At 40.7% G+C, this 20,613-nt stretch overlaps 1 protein-coding gene across 1 annotated transcript in view; it reads right to left on the bottom strand.

Moving 5' to 3' along the window:
- The window catches only part of ryr2a (ryanodine receptor 2a (cardiac)), a 551,531-nt gene that overhangs the window by 199,016 nt on the left and 331,902 nt on the right, over window positions 1-20,613 (bottom strand). The window contains exons 42-48 of the mRNA XM_060830792.1: window positions 17,618-17,750; window positions 16,108-16,211; window positions 12,135-12,270; window positions 9,804-9,990; window positions 8,271-8,376; window positions 5,788-5,908; window positions 3,379-3,548 (exon numbers count right to left, since the gene is read on the bottom strand). Coding sequence (XP_060686775.1) covers window positions 3,379-3,548; window positions 5,788-5,908; window positions 8,271-8,376; window positions 9,804-9,990; window positions 12,135-12,270; window positions 16,108-16,211; window positions 17,618-17,750 — 957 coding nt within the window. The remainder of the gene's footprint in view (window positions 1-3,378; window positions 3,549-5,787; window positions 5,909-8,270; window positions 8,377-9,803; window positions 9,991-12,134; window positions 12,271-16,107; window positions 16,212-17,617; window positions 17,751-20,613) is intronic.

The following is a 20,613-nucleotide window of genomic DNA, read 5'->3' as shown; positions in this document are numbered from 1 at the left end:
TCCCTAATTAGGCCTTGCTTTTCCCATTGCATGTAAATCCTGTCCCTCAGGATTCCCTCCAACAACTTGCCCACAACCAATGTCAGGCTTATCCTTACCACCTTTCTTAAATAGTGGCACCACATTAGCCAACCTCCAGTCATCTGACACCTCATCTGTGACTATTGATGATACAAATATCTCAGCAAGGGGCCCAGCAATCACTTCCCTAGCTTACCAGAGAGTTCTACGGTACATCTGATGACGTCCTGGGGATTTATCTACCTAAAGTCTGGTTGAAGATTTGTAGCTCGGGTGTCCGTTGTTGTGGTTCTGTTCGCCAAGCTGGAAGTTTTTGCTGCAAATGTTTCGTTCCCTGGCTAGGGAACATCATCAGTGCTATTGGAGCCTCCTGTGAAGCGCTGCTTTGATGTTTCTTCCAGTATTTATAGTGGTTTGTTCTTGCCGCTTCCGGGTGTCAGTTTCAGCTGTAGTAGTTTGTATGTGGGGTCCAGGTCGATGTGTCTGTTGATGGATGTTCTTGCTGCTTCCGGGTGTCAGTTTCAGCTGTAGTGGTTTGTATATGGGGTCCAGGTCCATGTGTCTGTTAATGGAGTTTGTGGATGAATGCCATGCCTCTAGGAATTCCCTGGCTGTTCTCTGTCTGGCTTGTCCTATGATGGTAGTGTTTTCCCAGTCAAATTCATGTTCCTGGTTGTCTGAGTGTATGGCTACTAGGGATAGCTGGTTGTGTCGTTTTGTGGCTAGCTGATGTTCATGGATGCGGATTATTAGCTGTCTTCCTGTTTGTCCTATATAGTGTTTTGTGCAGTCCTTGCATGGTATTTTGTAAACTACGTTAGTTTGGCTCGTGCTGGCTATTGGGTCCTTTGTTCTAGTGAGTTGTTGTCTGAGTGTGGAAGTTGGCTTGTGTGCTGTTATGACCAAAAGGACTAGCCACACTACCATACGTCAGCAGCGTCTCAGAACTGACAGCCAGACTACTGCGACCCTTAGGACTCATAACAGCACACAAGCCAACTTCCACACTCAGACAACAACTCACTAGAACAAAGGACCCAATAGCCAGCACGAGCCAAACTAACGTAGTTTACAAAATACCATGCAAGGACTGCACAAAACACTATATAGGACAAACAGGAAGACAGCTAACAATCCGCATCCATGAACATCAGCTAGCCACAAAACGACACGACCAGCTATCCCTAGTAGCCATACACTCAGACAACCAGGAACATGAATTTGACTGGGAAAACACTACCATCATAGGACAAGCCAGATAGAGAACAGCCAGGGAATTCCTAGAGGCATGGCATTCATCCACAAACTCCATTAACAGACACATGGACCTGGACCTCATATACAAACCACTACAGCTGAAACTGACACCCGGAAGCAGCAAGAACATCCATCAACAGACACATCGACCTAGACCCCACATACAAACTACTACAGCTGAAACTGACACCCGGAAGCGGCAAGAACAAACCGCTATAAATACTAGAAGAAACATCAAAGCAGCGCTTCACAGGAGGCTCCAATAGCACTGATGATGTTCCCTAGCCAGGGAACGAAACGTTTGCAGCAAAAACTTCCAGCTCGGCGAACAGAACCACAACATTTATCTACCTTTATGCATTTTAAGACATCCAGCACTCCTCCTCTGTAATATGGACATTTTTCAAGATGTCGCTTTTTATTTCCCCAGATTCTATATCCTCCATGTTCCTCTCCACAGTAAACATGACGCAAAATGCTCGTTTAGTATCTCCCCCATCTACTTAAATAATTTCTTGCTTATCTTTAATTTGGCTTTTGGTTTGTGAAGACATGGCGCCAGTAAAATAAAGAATCCCTGCTTCATGACTTTCAATCTGCCTATGTATTCAAATCTCATGTTACCCTTCAGCGTGTCAATAAGTTTATCTAACACACACAGGCAGCAGTATAGAGTCATAGAGATGTACAGCATAGAATCAGACCCTTCAGCCCAACTCTTCCATGCCAACCAGATATCCCAACCCAATCTAGTCCCAACTGCTAGAACCTGGCCCATACCCCTCCAAACCCTTTCTATTCATATACCCACCCAGATGCCTTTTAAATGTTGCAATTGTACTGGCTTTCATCACTTCCTCTGGCAGCTCATTCCATACACGTCCCACCGTCTGAGTGAAAAAGTTTCCCCTTGGGTCTCTTTTATATCTTTCCCCTCTCACCCTAAACCTATGCCCTCTAGTTCTGGACTCCCTCACCCCAAGGAAAAGACTTTGTCTATTTATCCTATCCATGCCCCTCATGATTTTATAAACCTCTACAAGGTCACCCCTCAACCTCTGATGCTCCAGGGAAAACAGCTCTAACCTATTCAACATCTCCCTATAGCTCAAATCCTCCAACCCTGGCAACATTCTTGTAAATCGTTTCTGAACCCTTTCAAGTTTCACAACATCTTTCTGATAGGAAGGAGACCAGAATTGCACGCAATATTCCAACAGTGGCCTATCCAATGACCCAGACAGCCGCAACATGACTTCACAACTCCTGTACTCAATACTCTGACGAATAAAGGAAAGCATACCAAACGCCTTCTTCACTATATTGTCTGCCTGCAACTCCACTTTTAAGGAGCTATGAACCTGCACTCCAAGGTTTCTCTGTTCAGCATCACTCCCTATGACCTTACCATTAAGTGTGTAAGTCCTGTTAAGATTTGCTTTCCCAAAATGCAGCACCTCACATTTATCTAAATTAAACTCCATCTGCCACTTCTCAGCCCATTGGCCCATCTAATCAAGATCCTGTTGTAATCTGAGGTAACCTTCTTCGCTTTGTTATGGGGTTGTATGATTTTTCCCAAAGGGTGTTAATGCTGTGCCAATGAATGCCTTAAGCACATCTATCAGCTAAAATTGGACTCTGCACTTAGTACCAATCATGTAACAATTAATACTTAATTCTTGCTTTCTCAAAGAATTTGTTCTGGATAGGAAGACAAATTGTGTAATTTACTGTAAGTACAGTTCATGTAGATAGAATATTAAAGTTTCATACTTTCATTATATCTACCAAGAAAAAAATCCCTACAGCACAGTTGCATAAAAATTATGCAGATTCACCATTACATGTTGCTCTATTCCTGGTGACAACTGATAACTGAATAATGGATAGACAATGAATTGAATATATTTAGTTTAATCCACTTACCTGGAGGTATCCATAGATGCCGTTGTTTGATTTTTTAAAAAATCTGCAAGTCAGTCAGGCTGGTTTATTTTCTGTGTGAATTGCTAAATCACTACCATACTTATATCACATTGACAGATACATGCAGAGACATGACACCAATTAAACCTCTGAGGCTTCTTATCTACCCACCGTGTCCAGTGAGGCAGCAGCACGGAGATCTGGCAAAAAGCCAACTTCCAGCAGATGTAAAAGAAAATCTTGCTCTTCAATCCCATATACCCTTTCCAAGAACAAAACCATGGCGGCTTTGTGATCTGGACAGAATCCTGCTGACATGTCTGGCTCCACAACCGTCCCGTCTAAAAGGAAACATATGCATTTACTAATTGCTGAAGGTGTTAATCACCTCTTTCTTAGATAATTCAAATGACAAACATCACAATTTTACTTTTTGTTTTCCCTGTATCAGATGCACATGCATCACAAAGCTCAGCAAACAACCTCCATTCTGAGGATGGTGTTTCTGAGTTAGCCTTTGGGCACAGCAAGATATTCTCCTTCCTCCAGGAAAGCAGCCACCATTTTCACCACTTCCCCTCAGCAACTCAGCTGAAAGTCTAGCAGAGCAGAAGACCTTCAATCCACATTCCATTCTTCAAATTCAAAGTGCCATCTCATCTTCATCCGATATTTACACTGGAGGATGGAAGGAGGAATTTCACTTTTCCCTTCTCCCAGCAGAGATCAGTAAGAATTAGATTGTACCCAATATACGGAAATCAGAATAAAGGCATTTAGAGAAAAAAACAATGCACATACTTCTAATCCATACCACGTCAGTTTAAATAATGGAAAACTTGCAAATTATCAAGAAACCCTCAATATTAAAACATGCTTTACATCTTACACCGAATACAATTTCCATAACAGATGTAACCAGCTGGCAGTAAATTGAAGTGGATACAAAACCTCACGTCCTGAGCAATTTGTCACTAGCTTGTTGGAAAGACAGCATGCCACATTTTTTTGTCACTTGGAGAGATAAAAGCTAATGAATAGCAAACCCTTTGTACCAGGATTCACTGCATACTTGCAACGTTCAGCCAAAGTACAATTAAGAGTTATTTTAATCCCAAAAATGGGTTGGCACACTTTCCCAATCCCAAACTTGGGTTGTGAATCGACCTGAACCAATGGCTTCCTCTTGACTAATCCTTGCCCAATTGGAATCTAAGCCTGTCAATCAGGCAGGAGATTTGTTGGTGTTATCAGATACAACTTAAAACAATTACAATGTTAGGGGTAACCACAACTTCCAGGTTTTCTGCACTCTGTACAGCTACTGCCCTCAGCTCGGGCCCTCTCAGCAGATCAAAAAGATTACAATTCTCAAAAATGTGTTTGAACAATTCAGTAGCTGAAAGGCAAAGTTCAGAGCTCAATAAGCCTTTCTTAATTTCCCTAAGTAAGCTCCATCGGAACTGTGAAACAAAGAAACCATTCAAGACCCTGAAAATAATTAAAATAAAACAAGAAAAAATGTCTTTCTTCACCATGTGGAGAGGTTTGTCTGCACATTATAGAATCCATCAATTTTCATTCCAAATGCTCACTTGCTGTATGAGAGCACCACAGCTTTATAATCAGCTGTACAAATGGAACAAAAATTCAGGCAAACCCTTTGATGTAGCATATTCCTTTTACTACTTTAAATCTATTTAATCTGATTCTAATTTTAATTTTTTTCATGTACATGCGACAAGAGTGAGCAATGTCTTCATCTGGCTGAGTAATCTCACAATTCCTCTATGTTTCCCATACATGTCACATCCGTGTTTGGAGGTCAAAGTATAATGGTCAGTGGTTTATTTAGTGGGATCGTATCAAAAAGTGCATTTAAAGAATGTAAGTATTGTTCCAATGCAGCAGTTTATGCAAATAAATCCTCAAAAATGTCTCACTCACAATCAAACAATATATCACCACATTAAGACAAATAATTCTCTTCAATTAAGTTTTTTTTTACATAGTTTGCGTAGACTAGCAGAATCCATATGAAGTCAGTTATTTTAACGCCAAGCAATTTCATTTGAATGATTATTTTTCAACAACTATGTTAATAATCTCTTAAATACTTCTTTTGCTTGTCAAAAAAGACATACGGCTGTCAATCAGAAATAATTTGAATACATCATTACTAAAAATATAATAGATCATTATTCCAACCAACATAGGCTGTCTTTGAGAATAATATGATTTGTTCCCACGCATCAATGTTGAAAGATGCTTGAACATTGTGCTGCAGTAATTCCTTCAGGCAATCAATAATACTGTTGACAAAGGAAAGCTTACAGTATAAGTGCTGAATAAATTATCAGAGACTATTTTCATAACCATACTTCAAACCATAGACAAACCAATATCCTTTTCTTTCTATACTCAACAGAATAGCGTAACTGTTTGCAAACTGAGTTGTTCTTTTCATTCATGGATAGTAATCTGCTGATTTGATGCCACAATTAAATTTGTCATAACCTGCAGTTAAAAGTACTTATCATACAGTCTCCAAAGTCCCCTCATAAAATATGTTAAACTCACCCTTAGCCACTGTTGGCATCTGGAAGGGAATGCTGACAACTCCTTCCAGGTCTTCCAGTGGAATCAATGAACGGAGAATGGATTTAATTCGGATTGCCTCGCCTTTGCCAGCATTAATGAGCTATTGCAATGAAAAAAGAGCAAATGAACATTGAGATACGTAAAAGAGGGGAACCACACAATTGATACAATTTGACATAAGTCAAGATTACGGCTACTTTTCGTTTATGGTGGACTCTCTGGTTCAGTGGTATTATTTGCTCTTTAACCCTTTCCTCTCTGCCCAAGACAACAGGGAGACAATTAGATTGCAGGTTTTTCCAAAATTAATCTGAAACCTCGTGTTCCAGAAGTGGCAGAAACTTTTTAGTATTTAATTTTCATTACTGTCTGTCCCTATCCCTCCATACTCAACCACTCCATCTTTTGGGAATCATATATTGTTTCAATTATTTGGACATAGAACATAGAAAAGCACAGCACAGAACAGGCCCTTTGGCCCATGGGTGTTGTGCCGAGGTTTAATCCTAATGTAAAACAAAATAACTTAACCTACGCAACCCTCAACTCACTGCTATCCATGTGCATGTCCAGCAGTCGGTTAAATGTCCTAATGACTCTGCTTCCACCACCACCGCTGGCAATGCATTCCATGCATTCACTACTCTCTGCGTAAAGAACCTACCTCTGATGTACCCTCTATACCTTTCTCCTAATATCTTAAAACTATGACCTATCGTACCAGTCAATCCTGCCCTGAGGAAAAGTCTCTGGTTATTGACGCGATCTATTCCTCTCAGTATCTTGTATACCTCAATCATGTCTCCTCTCTTCCTCCTTCTCTCCAGAGAGAAAGGTTCGAGCTTATTCAATCTTTTTTCATAAGGCAAGCCCTCCAGTCCAGGCAGCATCCTGGTAAACCTTCTTTGCACCCTCTCCAAAGCTCTGTATCTTTCCTATAGTAGGACGCTTCAGAACTGGACACAATATTCTAAGTGTGGTCTCACCAGGGACTTGTAGCGCTGTAACAAAACCTCGCAGCTCTTAAACTCAGTCCCCCTGTTAATGAAAGCCAAAACACCATATGATTTCTTAACAATCCTATCCACTTGGGTGGCAACTTTGAGGAATCTATGTACTTGCACACCAGATCCCTCTTTTCCTCCACACTGCCAAGAATCCTGTCTTTAATCCTATAGTCAGCATTTGAGTTCAACCATCCAAAATGCATCACTTCACATTTATCCACGTTGAACTCCACCTGCCATTTCTCAGCCCAGCTCTGCATCCTGCCTATGTCGCAATGCAGCCTGCAATAGCCCTCAATACTATCGACAGCACCTCCAACATTTGTGTCATCTACAAATTACTAAGGCACCCCTCAACCTCTTCATCCAAGTCACTTATAAAAACTACAAAGAACAGAGGCCCAAGAACAGAGCCCTACAGGACCCCATTCACCACTGACCTCAAGTCAGAATATTTTCCATCTACAACCACTCTCTGCCTTCTGTCAGCCAACCATTTTTGAATCCAGACAGCCAAATCTCCCTGTATCCCATACTTTCTGACTTTATGAATGAGCCTACCATGGGGAACCTTATCAAATGCCTTGCTGAAGTCCATATATACCACATCCACTGCTCGACCTTCATTGACCTGTCTTGTCACGTCCTCAAAGAACTCAATAAGATTTGTCAGGCATGACCTGCCCCTTAAAAAGCCACACTGACTGCCTTTAATCACACTATGCTTTGCTAAATAGTCATAAATCCTACCCCTCAGAATTCTTTCCAAAACGTTTCTGACCACAGATGTGAGACTGCCTGGTCTGTAATTGCCAGGGATTTCCCTATTACCCTTCTTGAAAAGAGGAACAACATTCGCCTCCCTCCAATCCTCCGGTACGACTATCATGGAGAGTGAGGAAGCAAAGATCTTCGCCAGTGGCTTAGCAACCTCCTTTCTCACTTCCCAGAACAGCCTAGGACAGACCTGGATAGTCTCCTTTTAATTATAAAACCACAGACCTCTGACCTTCTGTGCAGTTTGACTTGGAGCAATGGCGGAAAAAAAGGATAAGCAAAAGGGTAATACACAGAGGTATTCAGGAATACCTCTTCGAATGATTTGTCCATAAAATTGACAAAACTCTCAATAATAACAATCACATTTGCTTTAATGACCACGTTGTGAATATTGTTAATGTGTTTGCTCCAAATGAAAGCAAAGTATATTCTTTTAATTACATGAGTTTGTCAAGGTTGAGAACTGTGGTGTTATGCTGTATTGTGTCTGAATATGAACATCAAAAAGAAGGAGTACTCGTGTTCAATTGAAAAAATTGTGGAAATTCCTTCTCCTCTATCCAAAGTCACTTTTTGCAGAGCTACCGAAAAGACTAAAACAGCTAGACTGAGTAGATTTACGAAAGTGATCTCTGAGGCTAATGAAATTGATTTTTGAGTTTATTTGCTACTTACGTGGATCTCTGGTGCACAACGTCCCAATAAATCAATTAAAGCAGAATAGAAGGTCATAATAGCATTCCCCATATGAATGGTGTCATCTTCCTCTTCTTCAAGGTCTCTGTTAACCAAATTTATTAACAAAATAACTATGTTTTGTGAAATTTAACAGGTATTAACAGAGATTTGTACTGGTCACAAACTTCAGTACACACATACATATGCATAAATACAAATTCCAATATTATACAATGTTAGCAGCATACACTATGACTAAAAAAAATGACTTATGTTACAAAAAAGGCATTTTGCATAACTGTCCTATACACGTTTTCTGTTTTCCTGATTTTCATTGAAAAAGGATTTTAGCTCCACAGTTTTTCATCAATCCTTGTAGTATTTGCAGCAACACAAGATTTTCAGCCTTGCCATTAACTATTTAAATAAAAATCATTTACGAAGAACATCTTCCTATTTCTTTTTGCTGAAATTTTAGAATATTTTATTGTGAACTGCAAGGATAGATGACAATATTGAGGAAATTGGTTCAGAGAAGTTGCTGAGTTTACAATGTGAATGAGCTTAATTAAGAGATACAGTTGAGTCATCTCGAACTTATAACTGTGCCTATTATTTTAATTCAGTTATCATACTTCTCAGTGTAGTAATGCAACTGAAGCAATAATTTTCCCTATTCAAAATCTGTTTGATCAGAAAGACAAAAGAGACATTTTTTTTAAGATTAGATTACTTACAGTGTGGAAACAGGACCTTCAGCCCAACAAGTCCACACCGACCCTCCGAAGAGCAACCCATCCATACCCATTCCCCTACATTTACACCTTCACCTAACACCACGGGCAATTCTGCATGACCAATTCACCTAACCCGCACATTTTTGGACTGTGGGAGGAAACCGGAGCACCCGGAGGGTGCTCACACAGACACGGGGGCAATGTGCAAACTCCACACAGACAGTTACCTGAGGCAGGAACTGAACCCAGGAATCTGGCGCTGTGAGGCAGCAGTGCTAACCACTGTGCCACCGTGCTGCCCTTTAGAGGCACTTAGTTTATAACTTCAAAATTAGAGCCAGGCCACTCAGGAAGCACATTATCACACACTGGAAATCTGAAAGAGTCTCCTCCTAAAGCTACTGAATCTTGGGGGCTCAACTAGAAATTCCAAAAATGGGTCTGGTTGCATTGTCAGATAAGACAATTAAATGTTATGGATCAAGGTGAATAAATTTAACTAAAATTCAGGTCAGCCATGATTTAATTGAAAGCTGAACAGCTCAAGGGACAGAATCACTCTTTCCTGTTTCTATAACCTTCTGGTTAGATCTAGATAAAGCGATGGTTATGCTGAGATGGATTTTGATATTTCACCTTTTGAGCGGGGTTTGGTAAAGGGATTGGTAATTTTGTCTTTTTTCTTAAGTCAGCTAAATACCTCCACAAAATATATTTCAAAGAAAGGCCCTGGTCACTCCACAACCACTAAATTGTGACAGTAATCGACTGTCAAGTCACAAGTCAGACTCACAGCCTCCTACTCGACTCATCAGTTGATGACAGGCCATCTCTCGTTGGATCTTCAGAGATCTTTATAGCTTCCTCCATAGCAGCGAGAAGCCCATCCCCACCTTCTCCTCTCAGAGCTGGGCCAAAGCACTCGGGGCGACGTATCAACAACCTTACAACTTCATTGGCATTCTCTTCCACGCTCTCGCCTACAAATTAATGGAGCAACTTGAATATGAGACACTAGTACATCACAAAAAAGAATCATCCTTAAATCAACAATGCATGCGAAAAACAATGTTATTCAGAGATTTAGAAAGCTTTGATGAAATGTAGAAATCCAGTTTCTTTCTTGTGGAAAAATTGAAGTTTATTGTCTGCTATTGGACATCAGTTCTCTGCTACATGGAGATATAGCTCACTAATTTACTCCATTCATTCACAAGCATTGGCACCAAGAGGCATACATATTACTTACAGCATGATGTGAATGAAATGCCAGTATTTGTTTGACATGTACTGAAGATAACTCACACACTGGAATCCATTCATTCTGATGCCCAATTCCACAGTTTACAAAATTAAAAGTTGATCAAGAGCTCACTGTAGATGTATAGCAGTACTCTTAAACTGTGATTAGCCCTTTACGTAGGCCATATGTTTAAGCTTTGTTTTGTTTATTAAAATGAAACAAGTACTGTCTGCAGTGCCATTTCCACTTCTTGTTAACAAGAGTGAAAATGACTAGCTCATACAACTTGTAAATCATATTTTCGTACTTTTGAGATTTATTATGAAACATTATTTAATTTGTTATTTAAGTTCCTCTGAGAAATTGTCTGGTAAAACCATGGATTAAATTAATTATTGGAAGGTTGAATTTCCAGTCTTTGTTGAGGTGCCAAGTTCAGCTGGACTAGCACTGTGATCACTTTCAACACTCTGACTAAGAAGAAGCAAGGGTCAGCTAAGACTGGTTATTAACAGATCAGAGCTTCACAAGAAATTAATCAATAGAAAATACTGTGAGCATGCTGAACTTGCTGCTCAAGCCCTACCCATATGTTGGTAGCCTCTAAACTGGCTGGTGAGGTAGAATCTCAGACTCGCAGCTTTTCTTTATGGAATGAGTTTACTGACTCACTCCATCTCAAAGCTCTCATCAAACATCCCAGTGTCCCAAATTTCTCCTATTTTTATGTGGATATTTTCTAATCAACCTCTTAATGGACATTATTACATATCTCTGGAGCAGGTGGGACTCAAACCCTGGGATTCTATCACTGTGTCACAAGAACACACTCCTATTTATATGTGCTCAAACAGCAATAATACACACTATCTGTTTCCCTTAACCTTGACAATGATATGAGCAAACCTTCACAATGTGATTAACAAGACATTAACAACTTGTTCCTCACGTGCAAAGTTCTATTTGGAAGCATGCAAATTTGTAAAATTTGCAACGCTGGAGAGGTGAAAGTTGGTAGTGTCTCTGTCTTTTGGTATAGAATGGAATAGTTGGCATGACAATGCTAAACAGATAGGGAAGGAACATTCGTTGTTCTGTCCTGTCAGACGTTAATCAATCTAAGAACCTTACAGCAACTTCGCACTATTCTCCAAAGGAAGAATATGAACACACATAAACAACAATTAACAATAATTATCTTCATTCACAATCCACATTCCCATTTATATTGGATTCTGGCTACTATAGATGAACATGAAAGCACATTATCACACACTGGAAATCTGAAAGAGTCTCCTCCTAAAGCTACTGAATCTTGGGGGCTCAACTAGAAATTCCAAAAATTTCTTACTTGTGGTCTTTTAGTGGAAATTGAGATCACATTGTTCACTTACATTGGGAAAAAAATACGTGCAATTCTGAAAAGCTCAGAAAGACTAAAACATAAACAAGTAAAGGCTTGTGCATTTTACACAGAATTTGCTTTTGTTGCAATCCCTACATGGCAGGTCCCCCACCCATCACTTAATACAGCAGTGAAACAGGAAAACTATCCATGCTCCCTACTATAGACTTCATTGGGGTGAAGATGGGAAGGAGGTGATGATCCCATGTGTCACCCACCAACTGAGTAAATACCCCATTGACAAAAAAGCAGAAGGGAACACAAGATTTTGCCAGAAAGCAGGCTTTCTGTCCACATCCTCACTATTTCTATCAACGACATTAATGTCCAAAAAATGAAGCGAATCACAACTTCATGCAACTAGGTTACTCCTTGCACTGTAACCCCATTGACACTTCATTCTTCCCTTTTCATAACACAACTGTCTGCTACACAGTCCTCACTTCTAAAGGGCATGCTGTTAGATAGCACCTTACCATTGCAAAATACTGCAAAACGGAGAAAATCCAGATATCGCTCCCCTTCCACGGGATTCCAGCCAATATCAGGGTAACCCTTGGCAACTAGCATAGCACAGCTCTGCAGGCCACAGCCAGCTAAATATTGAACAACCTGGAGAATGGAACACAGGCATAAATCAGCAAACATCTCAATTGTGCATTCCCAAACTTATTTGAATAAACTATTTAGCTTGAATGAAATATCAATCAATTTCCTGGAAGAGACGCAGAAATGAAGATACAGCTAACCATTACAATCTCTTCCATCTCAGTCCAATCCAACTACTTTTGAACTTCATAAAGGGACAACAGTTCAATGAAAAATGCTTTGTTGGTTTCATAGTCTTCCATGGGGGAATAACAGAGAAGGGTTGGATGGATAAGATGACTGATTAACAAGCTGTTGAAACTGCGCTTTCAGCACTGCTTCAACAATCAACAACTTGAACTTGGAAATTCTGGCCCAAAGGAACAAGATTGCCATGAAAATTGGTTGGCGAATCCTTTCATTTAGTAACAAGCACTTTCCATTGTTTCCATTCAAACTGAATGTTACTCCACTTCCAAGAAATCATGGCTCCAGGTATTTTCTCCTTTGTGGAGCAAAGATTATGCAACATTATTTTAATGGGCACTATTCAAAGGAAATTCTATCCAGTTTAGCAGCATCACTGTCTGAGTATCTGAATCAGCCCTGGTTCTGACTGTGACGCAATTTTCCATTTGCAAAGAATCAGCATTGGAGGCAGCCTTTCTCTCCAAGCAGTCAATCTCCCACCCTTCATGCAGAGGCCAAGAGTGGACAGTTGGAGGATTGCAGCACTATGACTGCCTCATGGCCAACCGTCAAGAAAGTCATGATAATCACTTAACAGCTGTGGATTAATGGACTGAAAAACACACCTTCATAAATCATGAAGTAGTTAGACAATCTGAAGGAGCATGGAAGCTGACATGACTGCGGAGGAAGTCAAAGGAAATCTTGGATGTGTTGGGGAGCTTACAGGCTGGGCAATTGCTGGAGTCTACTCTTCTCCTTCCAAATGTGCAAAGGCATCATATGGAAAGATTTGTTTTCCATGAAGGATGGCATTACTCACCTGCTTTATGGGCTGCAGACCAAGTGCATAATGAGAAACTGTTTTCAGTGGCAGACGGGTCAGTAACAACAAAAAATCAGATTGAAGGTGATTGGCAAAAGAACCAGGAGTGACATGAAAGAAAGAAAATTTGTGAAGCAAGGTGATCTGATCTGGAATGCACTGCCTGAAAGAACAGTGGAAGCAGATTGAATAATAACTTTCTAACGAGAAAAGGGTAAATACTTGAAGAAAAAACATTTGCAGGGTTATCATGAAAATGTTGGAGAGTGGGGGAGCATGTGGAAAATCTTGACAGCCATTTTCAAACAGCCTGCATTGGTACAATGGGGAAAAATGGTTTCTTTCTTTCCTGTATCAACCTGTGAATCTAACGCACAAGCATACAGGACTGAAGTGAATATAGTCCACAGAACAACTTTATTTAAACTGAGGCAAATCAACATACAACAATATATTCTGGAGCGATGTGCTTACATTTGCTGCCAGGATCTGAGTCACGGCATTAAGTGCTCCCTATGCTGAAGCTTTATGGGATGGCACGGTGGCTCAGTGATTAGCACTGCTGCCTCACAGCACCAGGATCCCAGGATCCTCGGGCGACTGTCTATGTGGAGTTTGCACATTCTCCCTGTATCTGTGTGGGTTTAGTCCGGGTGCTCTGGTTTCCTCCCACAGTCCAAAGATGTGCAGGCCAGGTGAATTGGCCATGATAAATTGCCCATAGTGTTAGTGTGTTAGTCAGAGGGAAATGGGTCTGCGTGGGTTACTCTTTGGAGGGTCGGTGTGGACTGGTTGGGCCGAAGGGCCTGTTTCCACACTGTAGGGAATCTAACCTAGTCTATGTTATGTACTGTGCAGTCACTTGTCTCATGTCTCTGTCTCTCTTTGTTTAAAAAATAGTATTAACGTTGGTAAAAATAAAATCAAGCCAATCAATTGTATAAATAAAATCCTCTATTGACGAAACAATGCGAAATGTATTAATTTTAAACTTCAATAAATGACAACCACCATATTCAAAATTAATATATAAAATTTGAAATATGAATATATGGAAAAATAATAACAGGAATTGTCATTCCCCCCACCCCCTATGGCAAAATACATTAATATCATGGAGGTCTTGTAATTATTTATACTAAAATATTTATTTCAGAAACTGAAATTACTTTCTATTCAACACATATTGACCTTCAAACCAGTATAATACCTCATTAAAATAAAGCTGCAAGCATGTTCTTTGACATAAAAACAGAAAATGCTGAGACACACAGCATATTCAGCAGCACATGGGTTATTCACAGTTCATCAGAAGTAGTAGATAGTGGAATCCCTTTGGATGACAAAATAAAATGAATCACAGAGAAGAGAACAAATGGTATAAGTCAGGAAGTGAAACTTGCAATCACAAAGTAGTCACTTCAAGTCAATGTTTAAAAGGAGTAACGAAGCAAGGTTTGTGCTAATGTATATATAAATAAGACCTAAATTGCAATAAAAAAACCCAGCAAGTGCTGCAAGATTAACAGCGTCTTTAAAGAAAGAAACAGAGTGAACGTTTTGATTCCAATGAGTCTTCTTTGGGACTGAAAGGGGCTGGAAAATTATGTTTTTATATGCTCTAGTCAGAGGGGAGGGACAGCAATTGGAACAGATGTTGAGGATGCCAAGAGCAAAAGACAAGGAGACAAACTTTTGGAGCGCTCCCCCTTTGCCAGGTGAATATCTAATGCTCTGAAAGCTTGTGATTTCAAATCAACCTGTTTGACTATGACCTGGTGTTGCATGATTTCTGACCATGCAAACAAGACACTGGTATGAATGGGAGGGATTGGGGTGTCATAAAAATAGAGGACAGTCTTCATCCTCTAAAGTTGTTGAACTCAATGTTATATCCTGAAGGCTGTAAAGGACTTAGGTGGAAAATGAACTGCTGTTCCTTTAGCTTGCATTGAGCTCTCATAGAATCACTACAGTGTGGAAGAAGGCCATTCAGCCCATTGAGTTCACACCAACCCACTGAAGAGTATCCACCCAGATCCACCCCTTCTCTGTAACCCTGCATTTCCCAAGGCTAATCCACCTTGCCTGCACATCCCTAGACACTGTGGTCAATTTAGCATGGCCAATCCAGCTAACCCGCACATCTTTGGACAATGGGATGAAACCGGAACGCCCTGAGGAAACCCACACAGACATGGCAAGAATGTATAAACTCCACATGGACAGCTGCCCGAGGGTGGAATCAAACCCAAGTCCCTGGTGCCATGAGGCAGTAGTGTTAACCACTGGGCCACGATACTGTCTGCACTGCAGCAGGCCTAGGTTTGAAATTCTAGCACTTACAGAAAGATTGTATATCGACATGGCAAGCAACTTGTAGCTCAAGGTAATTCTTACGAACAAAGTAGAGGTGTTCTGCAAAGTGGTCAGTCAGTATGTATGGCCTCGCCAATATAGAGGAGGCTACACTGTCAGCCATGAATGCAGCACGCTGTATTTAAAGAAGTACAAATAATTCACTGAGCAGGTCTGGCAGAATCTGTGCAGGGAAAGCAGAGTTAATGTTTGCGGTGCACTGAACCTTTTTCTGACATTTTTTACTTTTTACTCAACTAAGGAATCGCCCCTCATGACAGATCACAGGGCCTTCAGTCAAGTCAATCTTTCTCCAGCAGTTATGCCATTACCCCTTCCCCTTCCTCCCAGAACAGTGATTGGGTTCCTCTTGTCCTCACTTTCCACCCCACTATTCTCCACATTCAAAGGATCGTGCTTTGCCATTTCTGCCATCTGCTGCAGGATACCAACATCAAACACATATATAAACTAAACCAAATACATACTTTCTCTAAGTCGGGCTCTCGCAATGCCAAGGCAAGTTCATTGTTGTCCATTACAGATGCTGCTGCAACATCTAAAGGAGTGGAACCTCGCATTGAAGGAGAAGCTGTTAAGAAAATATAAAACATCTATGGAATAGTTTTTAGATGGTTTAGGTGTGGCAGTGCTGTTTAATACAGTCAGTTCTGCATTAACATGGTAATTCCACTCTCGGGCAATCCTGTGTTATAAGAAAATCGCATAATATCAGCACCATTTAAACTAATGGGGCCGGAATTGTGGTATAACCAATAAACACTTTAAAACTTTGCATTTTGAAATAGTGTCCCCAATTCGTCAATCGTGTTATAGCAAATTTGTGTTAACAAAACACGCGTTATAGAAGAATGACCTGTACTGTTTCAGACAAAAGAATTTTCCTCCCTTATGCACAGTAAGATACTGCAAGGCTGAGATTTGTAATAATCAAAACGTTGACACAGAAAGGTTTGGACTGATTGACAAATGCGTAAGTTCAGTTTCAGAATGCATTGAGGTTTCCTGGCAGGAATCTGAGGTTTGAGTATCAAATCCAATTGCAAATCATCATCAAAGAATACATGAACACAAGGTTATGTGCCAAGAGCTAGAGAATGGGGTTAGAATTGATCGGTGCTTGATGACTTGCACAGACATGATGGGCTGAAGGGTCTTTTTCCATGCCATGAAAACTCCATGATTCTATGAGATCAATAAATTACTTTGAGTGCATTTAACTCACTTTTGAAATTGACTTGTAGGTAACTTTTTCCACAGAGCAAGGCTACTCTTTAAAGTACAGGTAAACTGTGAAAGACTTATACTAATTATGTTCACCATTATGAAGTAGTACTAAGGGCACAAGACATTATACGATTCACCAGAATACTAGTAACCAATAACACTCACATACACAAATCCAACATGTTGATGAATGAAAAAGTCCAATAGAAGAAACTTTTTAAGTGAGATCAATTGTAACTTTTTTTTATTCATTATGGGGATGTGAGTGTTGCAAGAAAGGCCTGTCTTTATTGCCATATCTTTTACTCTAGTGAGTCACCTTTTTTAATCATCGTTCACACACAGTATTTTCTTCTGTAGCAACTGGACTGGCTTGTAAGGCAGTTAAGAGTCAACTAGACTGTTGTGCATCTGCAGTTGCATGTAAGTTACACCAAGTTAGTAGATTTCATCCCCATTAATGAAGCAGATGAATTTTTACAACAATCCAGTAGTTTTGTCATCATTATTAGTGAGATGAGCAATTTATGACAAATCTATAAATTAACATAAATTCTCCAAGTCGCTACAGTAAGTTTTGAATTCACTTTGGTGAAACATTAGCCACAGCCTCTGGTTGACGTGACCAGAAATATTCAGATTCTGAACAGTACTATTCCATTGCATGAATATCAGCAAGATCAGAAGTGAATGTTACATTAATTCATAATATAAAAGGACATCCAGCAAATCATTTATTTTTCTCCTCACCTAATCCAACACTGCTGTTCTCCAACAAATAGCTTAAGTGGTCAAACATGGCTTTTTGATTTTGCCTGCTGATTCGGCAGAAATAGCACAGGAAACGGCAACAGTTCGCCACCATCTTTGGGAAGATAATTTCCTAAACACCAATAGAACAAAACAGACTCCGTTTAATTTGAATATTGTTTTAAAGCTCAATAATTAGGGGCAAAAAAACAGAAAGGTCACAAAGCACTTTAGCTTTTCATTATCCAGTAAGAGTGAAAATAGGAAAGTACAAAATTAAACAATCCCCTCGGCCGACGATGTTGTGCCAAGGATTAATCCTAATCTAAAAGAAAATAACCTACCTATGCTCCCTTCAACTCACTGCTGTCCATGTGCATGTCCAGCAGTCGCTTAAATGTCCCTAATGACTTTGCCACCACCACTGGCAACACATTTCATGCATTCACAACTCTCTGTGTAAAGAACCTAACTCTGACATCTCCTCTACGCCTCTCTCTTAACACCTTAAAAATTTGACCCCTCGCCAGTCAATCCTGCCCTAGGGATAAGTCTCTGACTATTGACTCTATGCATGCCTCTCACTACCTTGTACACCTTGATCAGGTCAGCTCCCTTCCTCCTTCTCTCCAGAGAGAAAAGTCTGAGCTTAGTCAACCCCTCTTCATAAGACAAACCCTCCAATCCAGGCAGCATCCTGGTAAACCTTCTTTGCACCCTCTCCAAAGCCTCCGCATTTTTCCTATAGTAGGCGACCAGAACTGCACAATATTCCATGTGTGGTCTCACCAGGGTTTTGTAAGGCTGCATCTGCAGTTGCATGTATGTTGTAGCAAGTTAGTAGATTTCATCCTCATTAGTGAAGCAAATACATTTTTCCAACAATCCAGTCATTTTGTCATCATTATTAGTGAGGTGAGCAATTTATGACAAATCTATAAATTGAACCTAAACTCAATTAAGCTCTTAAACTCAATCCCCCGATAATGAAAGCCAAAACACCATATGCTTACTTAACAACCCTATCCACTTGGGTGGCAACTTTGAGGGATCAATGCACTTGAACACCAAGATCCTGCTGTTCCTCCACACTGCCAAGAATCCTGTCTTTAATCCTATATTCAGCAGTCAAGATCGACCATCCAAAATGCATCACTTCACATTTATCCAGGTTGAACTCCATCTGCCATTTCTCAGCCCAGCTCTGCATCCTGTCTATGTCGCGCTGCAGCCTGCAACAGCCCTTGATACTATCAATGGCACCTCCAACCTTTGTATCATCAGCAGATTTACTAACCCACCTCCTCATCCAAGTCAATTATAAAAACTACAAAGAGCAGAGGGCCAAGAACAGAGCCCTGTGGGACCCCATTCACCACTGACCTCCAGGCAGAATACTTTCCATCTACAACCACTCTCTGCCTTCTGCCAGCCAGCCAATTCTGAATTCAGACAGCCAAATCTCCCTGTATCCCATACCTTCTGACTTTATTAATGAGCCTACCATGGGAAACCTTAACAAGTGTCTCGCTGAAGTCCATATACACCACACCCACTGCCCAACCTTCATCAACCTTTTCATCACCTCCTCAATGAACTCAATAAGATTTGTGAGGTATGACCTGCCCCTCACAAAGCCATGCTGACTGTCTTTAATCACTCTATGCTTTTCCAAATAATGATAAGTCCTAGCTCACAGAATTCTTTCCAAAACCTTGCTGGCCACAGACGTAAGACTGGCTGGTCTGCAATTGCCAAACATTTCCCTATTACTCTCCTTAAAAAGAGGAACAACATTCGCCTCCCTCCAATGCTCTGGTACGACTCCCGTGGAAAGTGAGGAAGCGAAGATCTTCACCAGCAGCTTAGCAACCTCCTTTCTTGCTTCCCGGAGCAACCGAGGATAAATCTGGTCTGGCCTTGCAGACTTATCAATCTTAATGTTTGCCAAAATTTGCAGCACATCAACTTCCTCAATCTCAATCTGTTCAAGCCTGTTTCCTGGCTCCTCAAAGTTCTCATTCACAACAAGCTCCCTTTTCTTAGTGAAACCTGGAGCAAAAAAACTCATTTAGGGCTTCCCCTATCTGCTCAGCCTTTTTCATGCCCCCTCCTGGCTCTGTTCAGTTGATTTTTGAGCTCCTTTCGAGTAAACTTGTAATCCTCTAAAGCTGTGCTAGACTCTTGCTTCCTTGACCTTACGTAAGCTGCCTTCTTTCTTTTGACGAGAAATTCTTCTGTTCTCGTTATTCAAGGCTCCTTAATCTTACCCTTCTTGCCTGTCTCAGAGGAACACATTTGTGCAACACTCAGAAAAACTGCTTCATCAAAAGCTTCCACATGTCTGCTGTGCCTTTTTTGTGGAACAATTGCTTCAAATCTGTACATGCCAACTCCTGTATGATAACGTCATAATTTCCTTTTCCCCAATTAAATATCTTCCCTCAGTAACTGCTCCTTTCCCTCTCCATGGCTATGGCAAATGTGAGGCAGTTGTGGTCACTGTCAACAAAGTGTTCTCCCACCATGAGATCTGACACCTGTCCTGGCTCTTTGCCATGCACCAAATCCAAAATGGCCTTTCTCCTCGTCGGCCTGTCTACATACTGAGTAAGGAAACCCTCCGGAATACACCTGACAAAAACAACTCCACCAAACCATCTACACTAAGTAGGTTCCAGTCAATATTGGGAAAGGTGAAGTCACCCATAACAACAATCCTGCTACATCTACATTCTTCCAAAATCTGTCGGGCTATTCTTCAATCTCCCTATTGCCATTAGGGGGTCTGTAGAACACCCCCAATGAGGTGGCTGTTCCCTTGCTGTTCCTAACTTGCACCCATGCTAACTCAGTAGACAAACCTTCCTCGACAACTTTCATTTCTGTAGCTGTGACACACTCTCTGATTAGCAATGCTACACCCCCTCTCATTTTCCCCTCCCTGTTCTTTGTAAATGTTCTAAACCCTGGAATATCGAGCAACCATTCCTGTG

This window comes from Hemiscyllium ocellatum, chromosome 10, assembly GCF_020745735.1.
Source record: "Hemiscyllium ocellatum isolate sHemOce1 chromosome 10, sHemOce1.pat.X.cur, whole genome shotgun sequence".
Taxonomy (NCBI): Eukaryota; Metazoa; Chordata; class Chondrichthyes; order Orectolobiformes; family Hemiscylliidae; genus Hemiscyllium; species Hemiscyllium ocellatum.
Note: the sequence above shows the minus strand (reverse complement) of the source record. Positions and strands in the feature narration are given on the sequence as shown.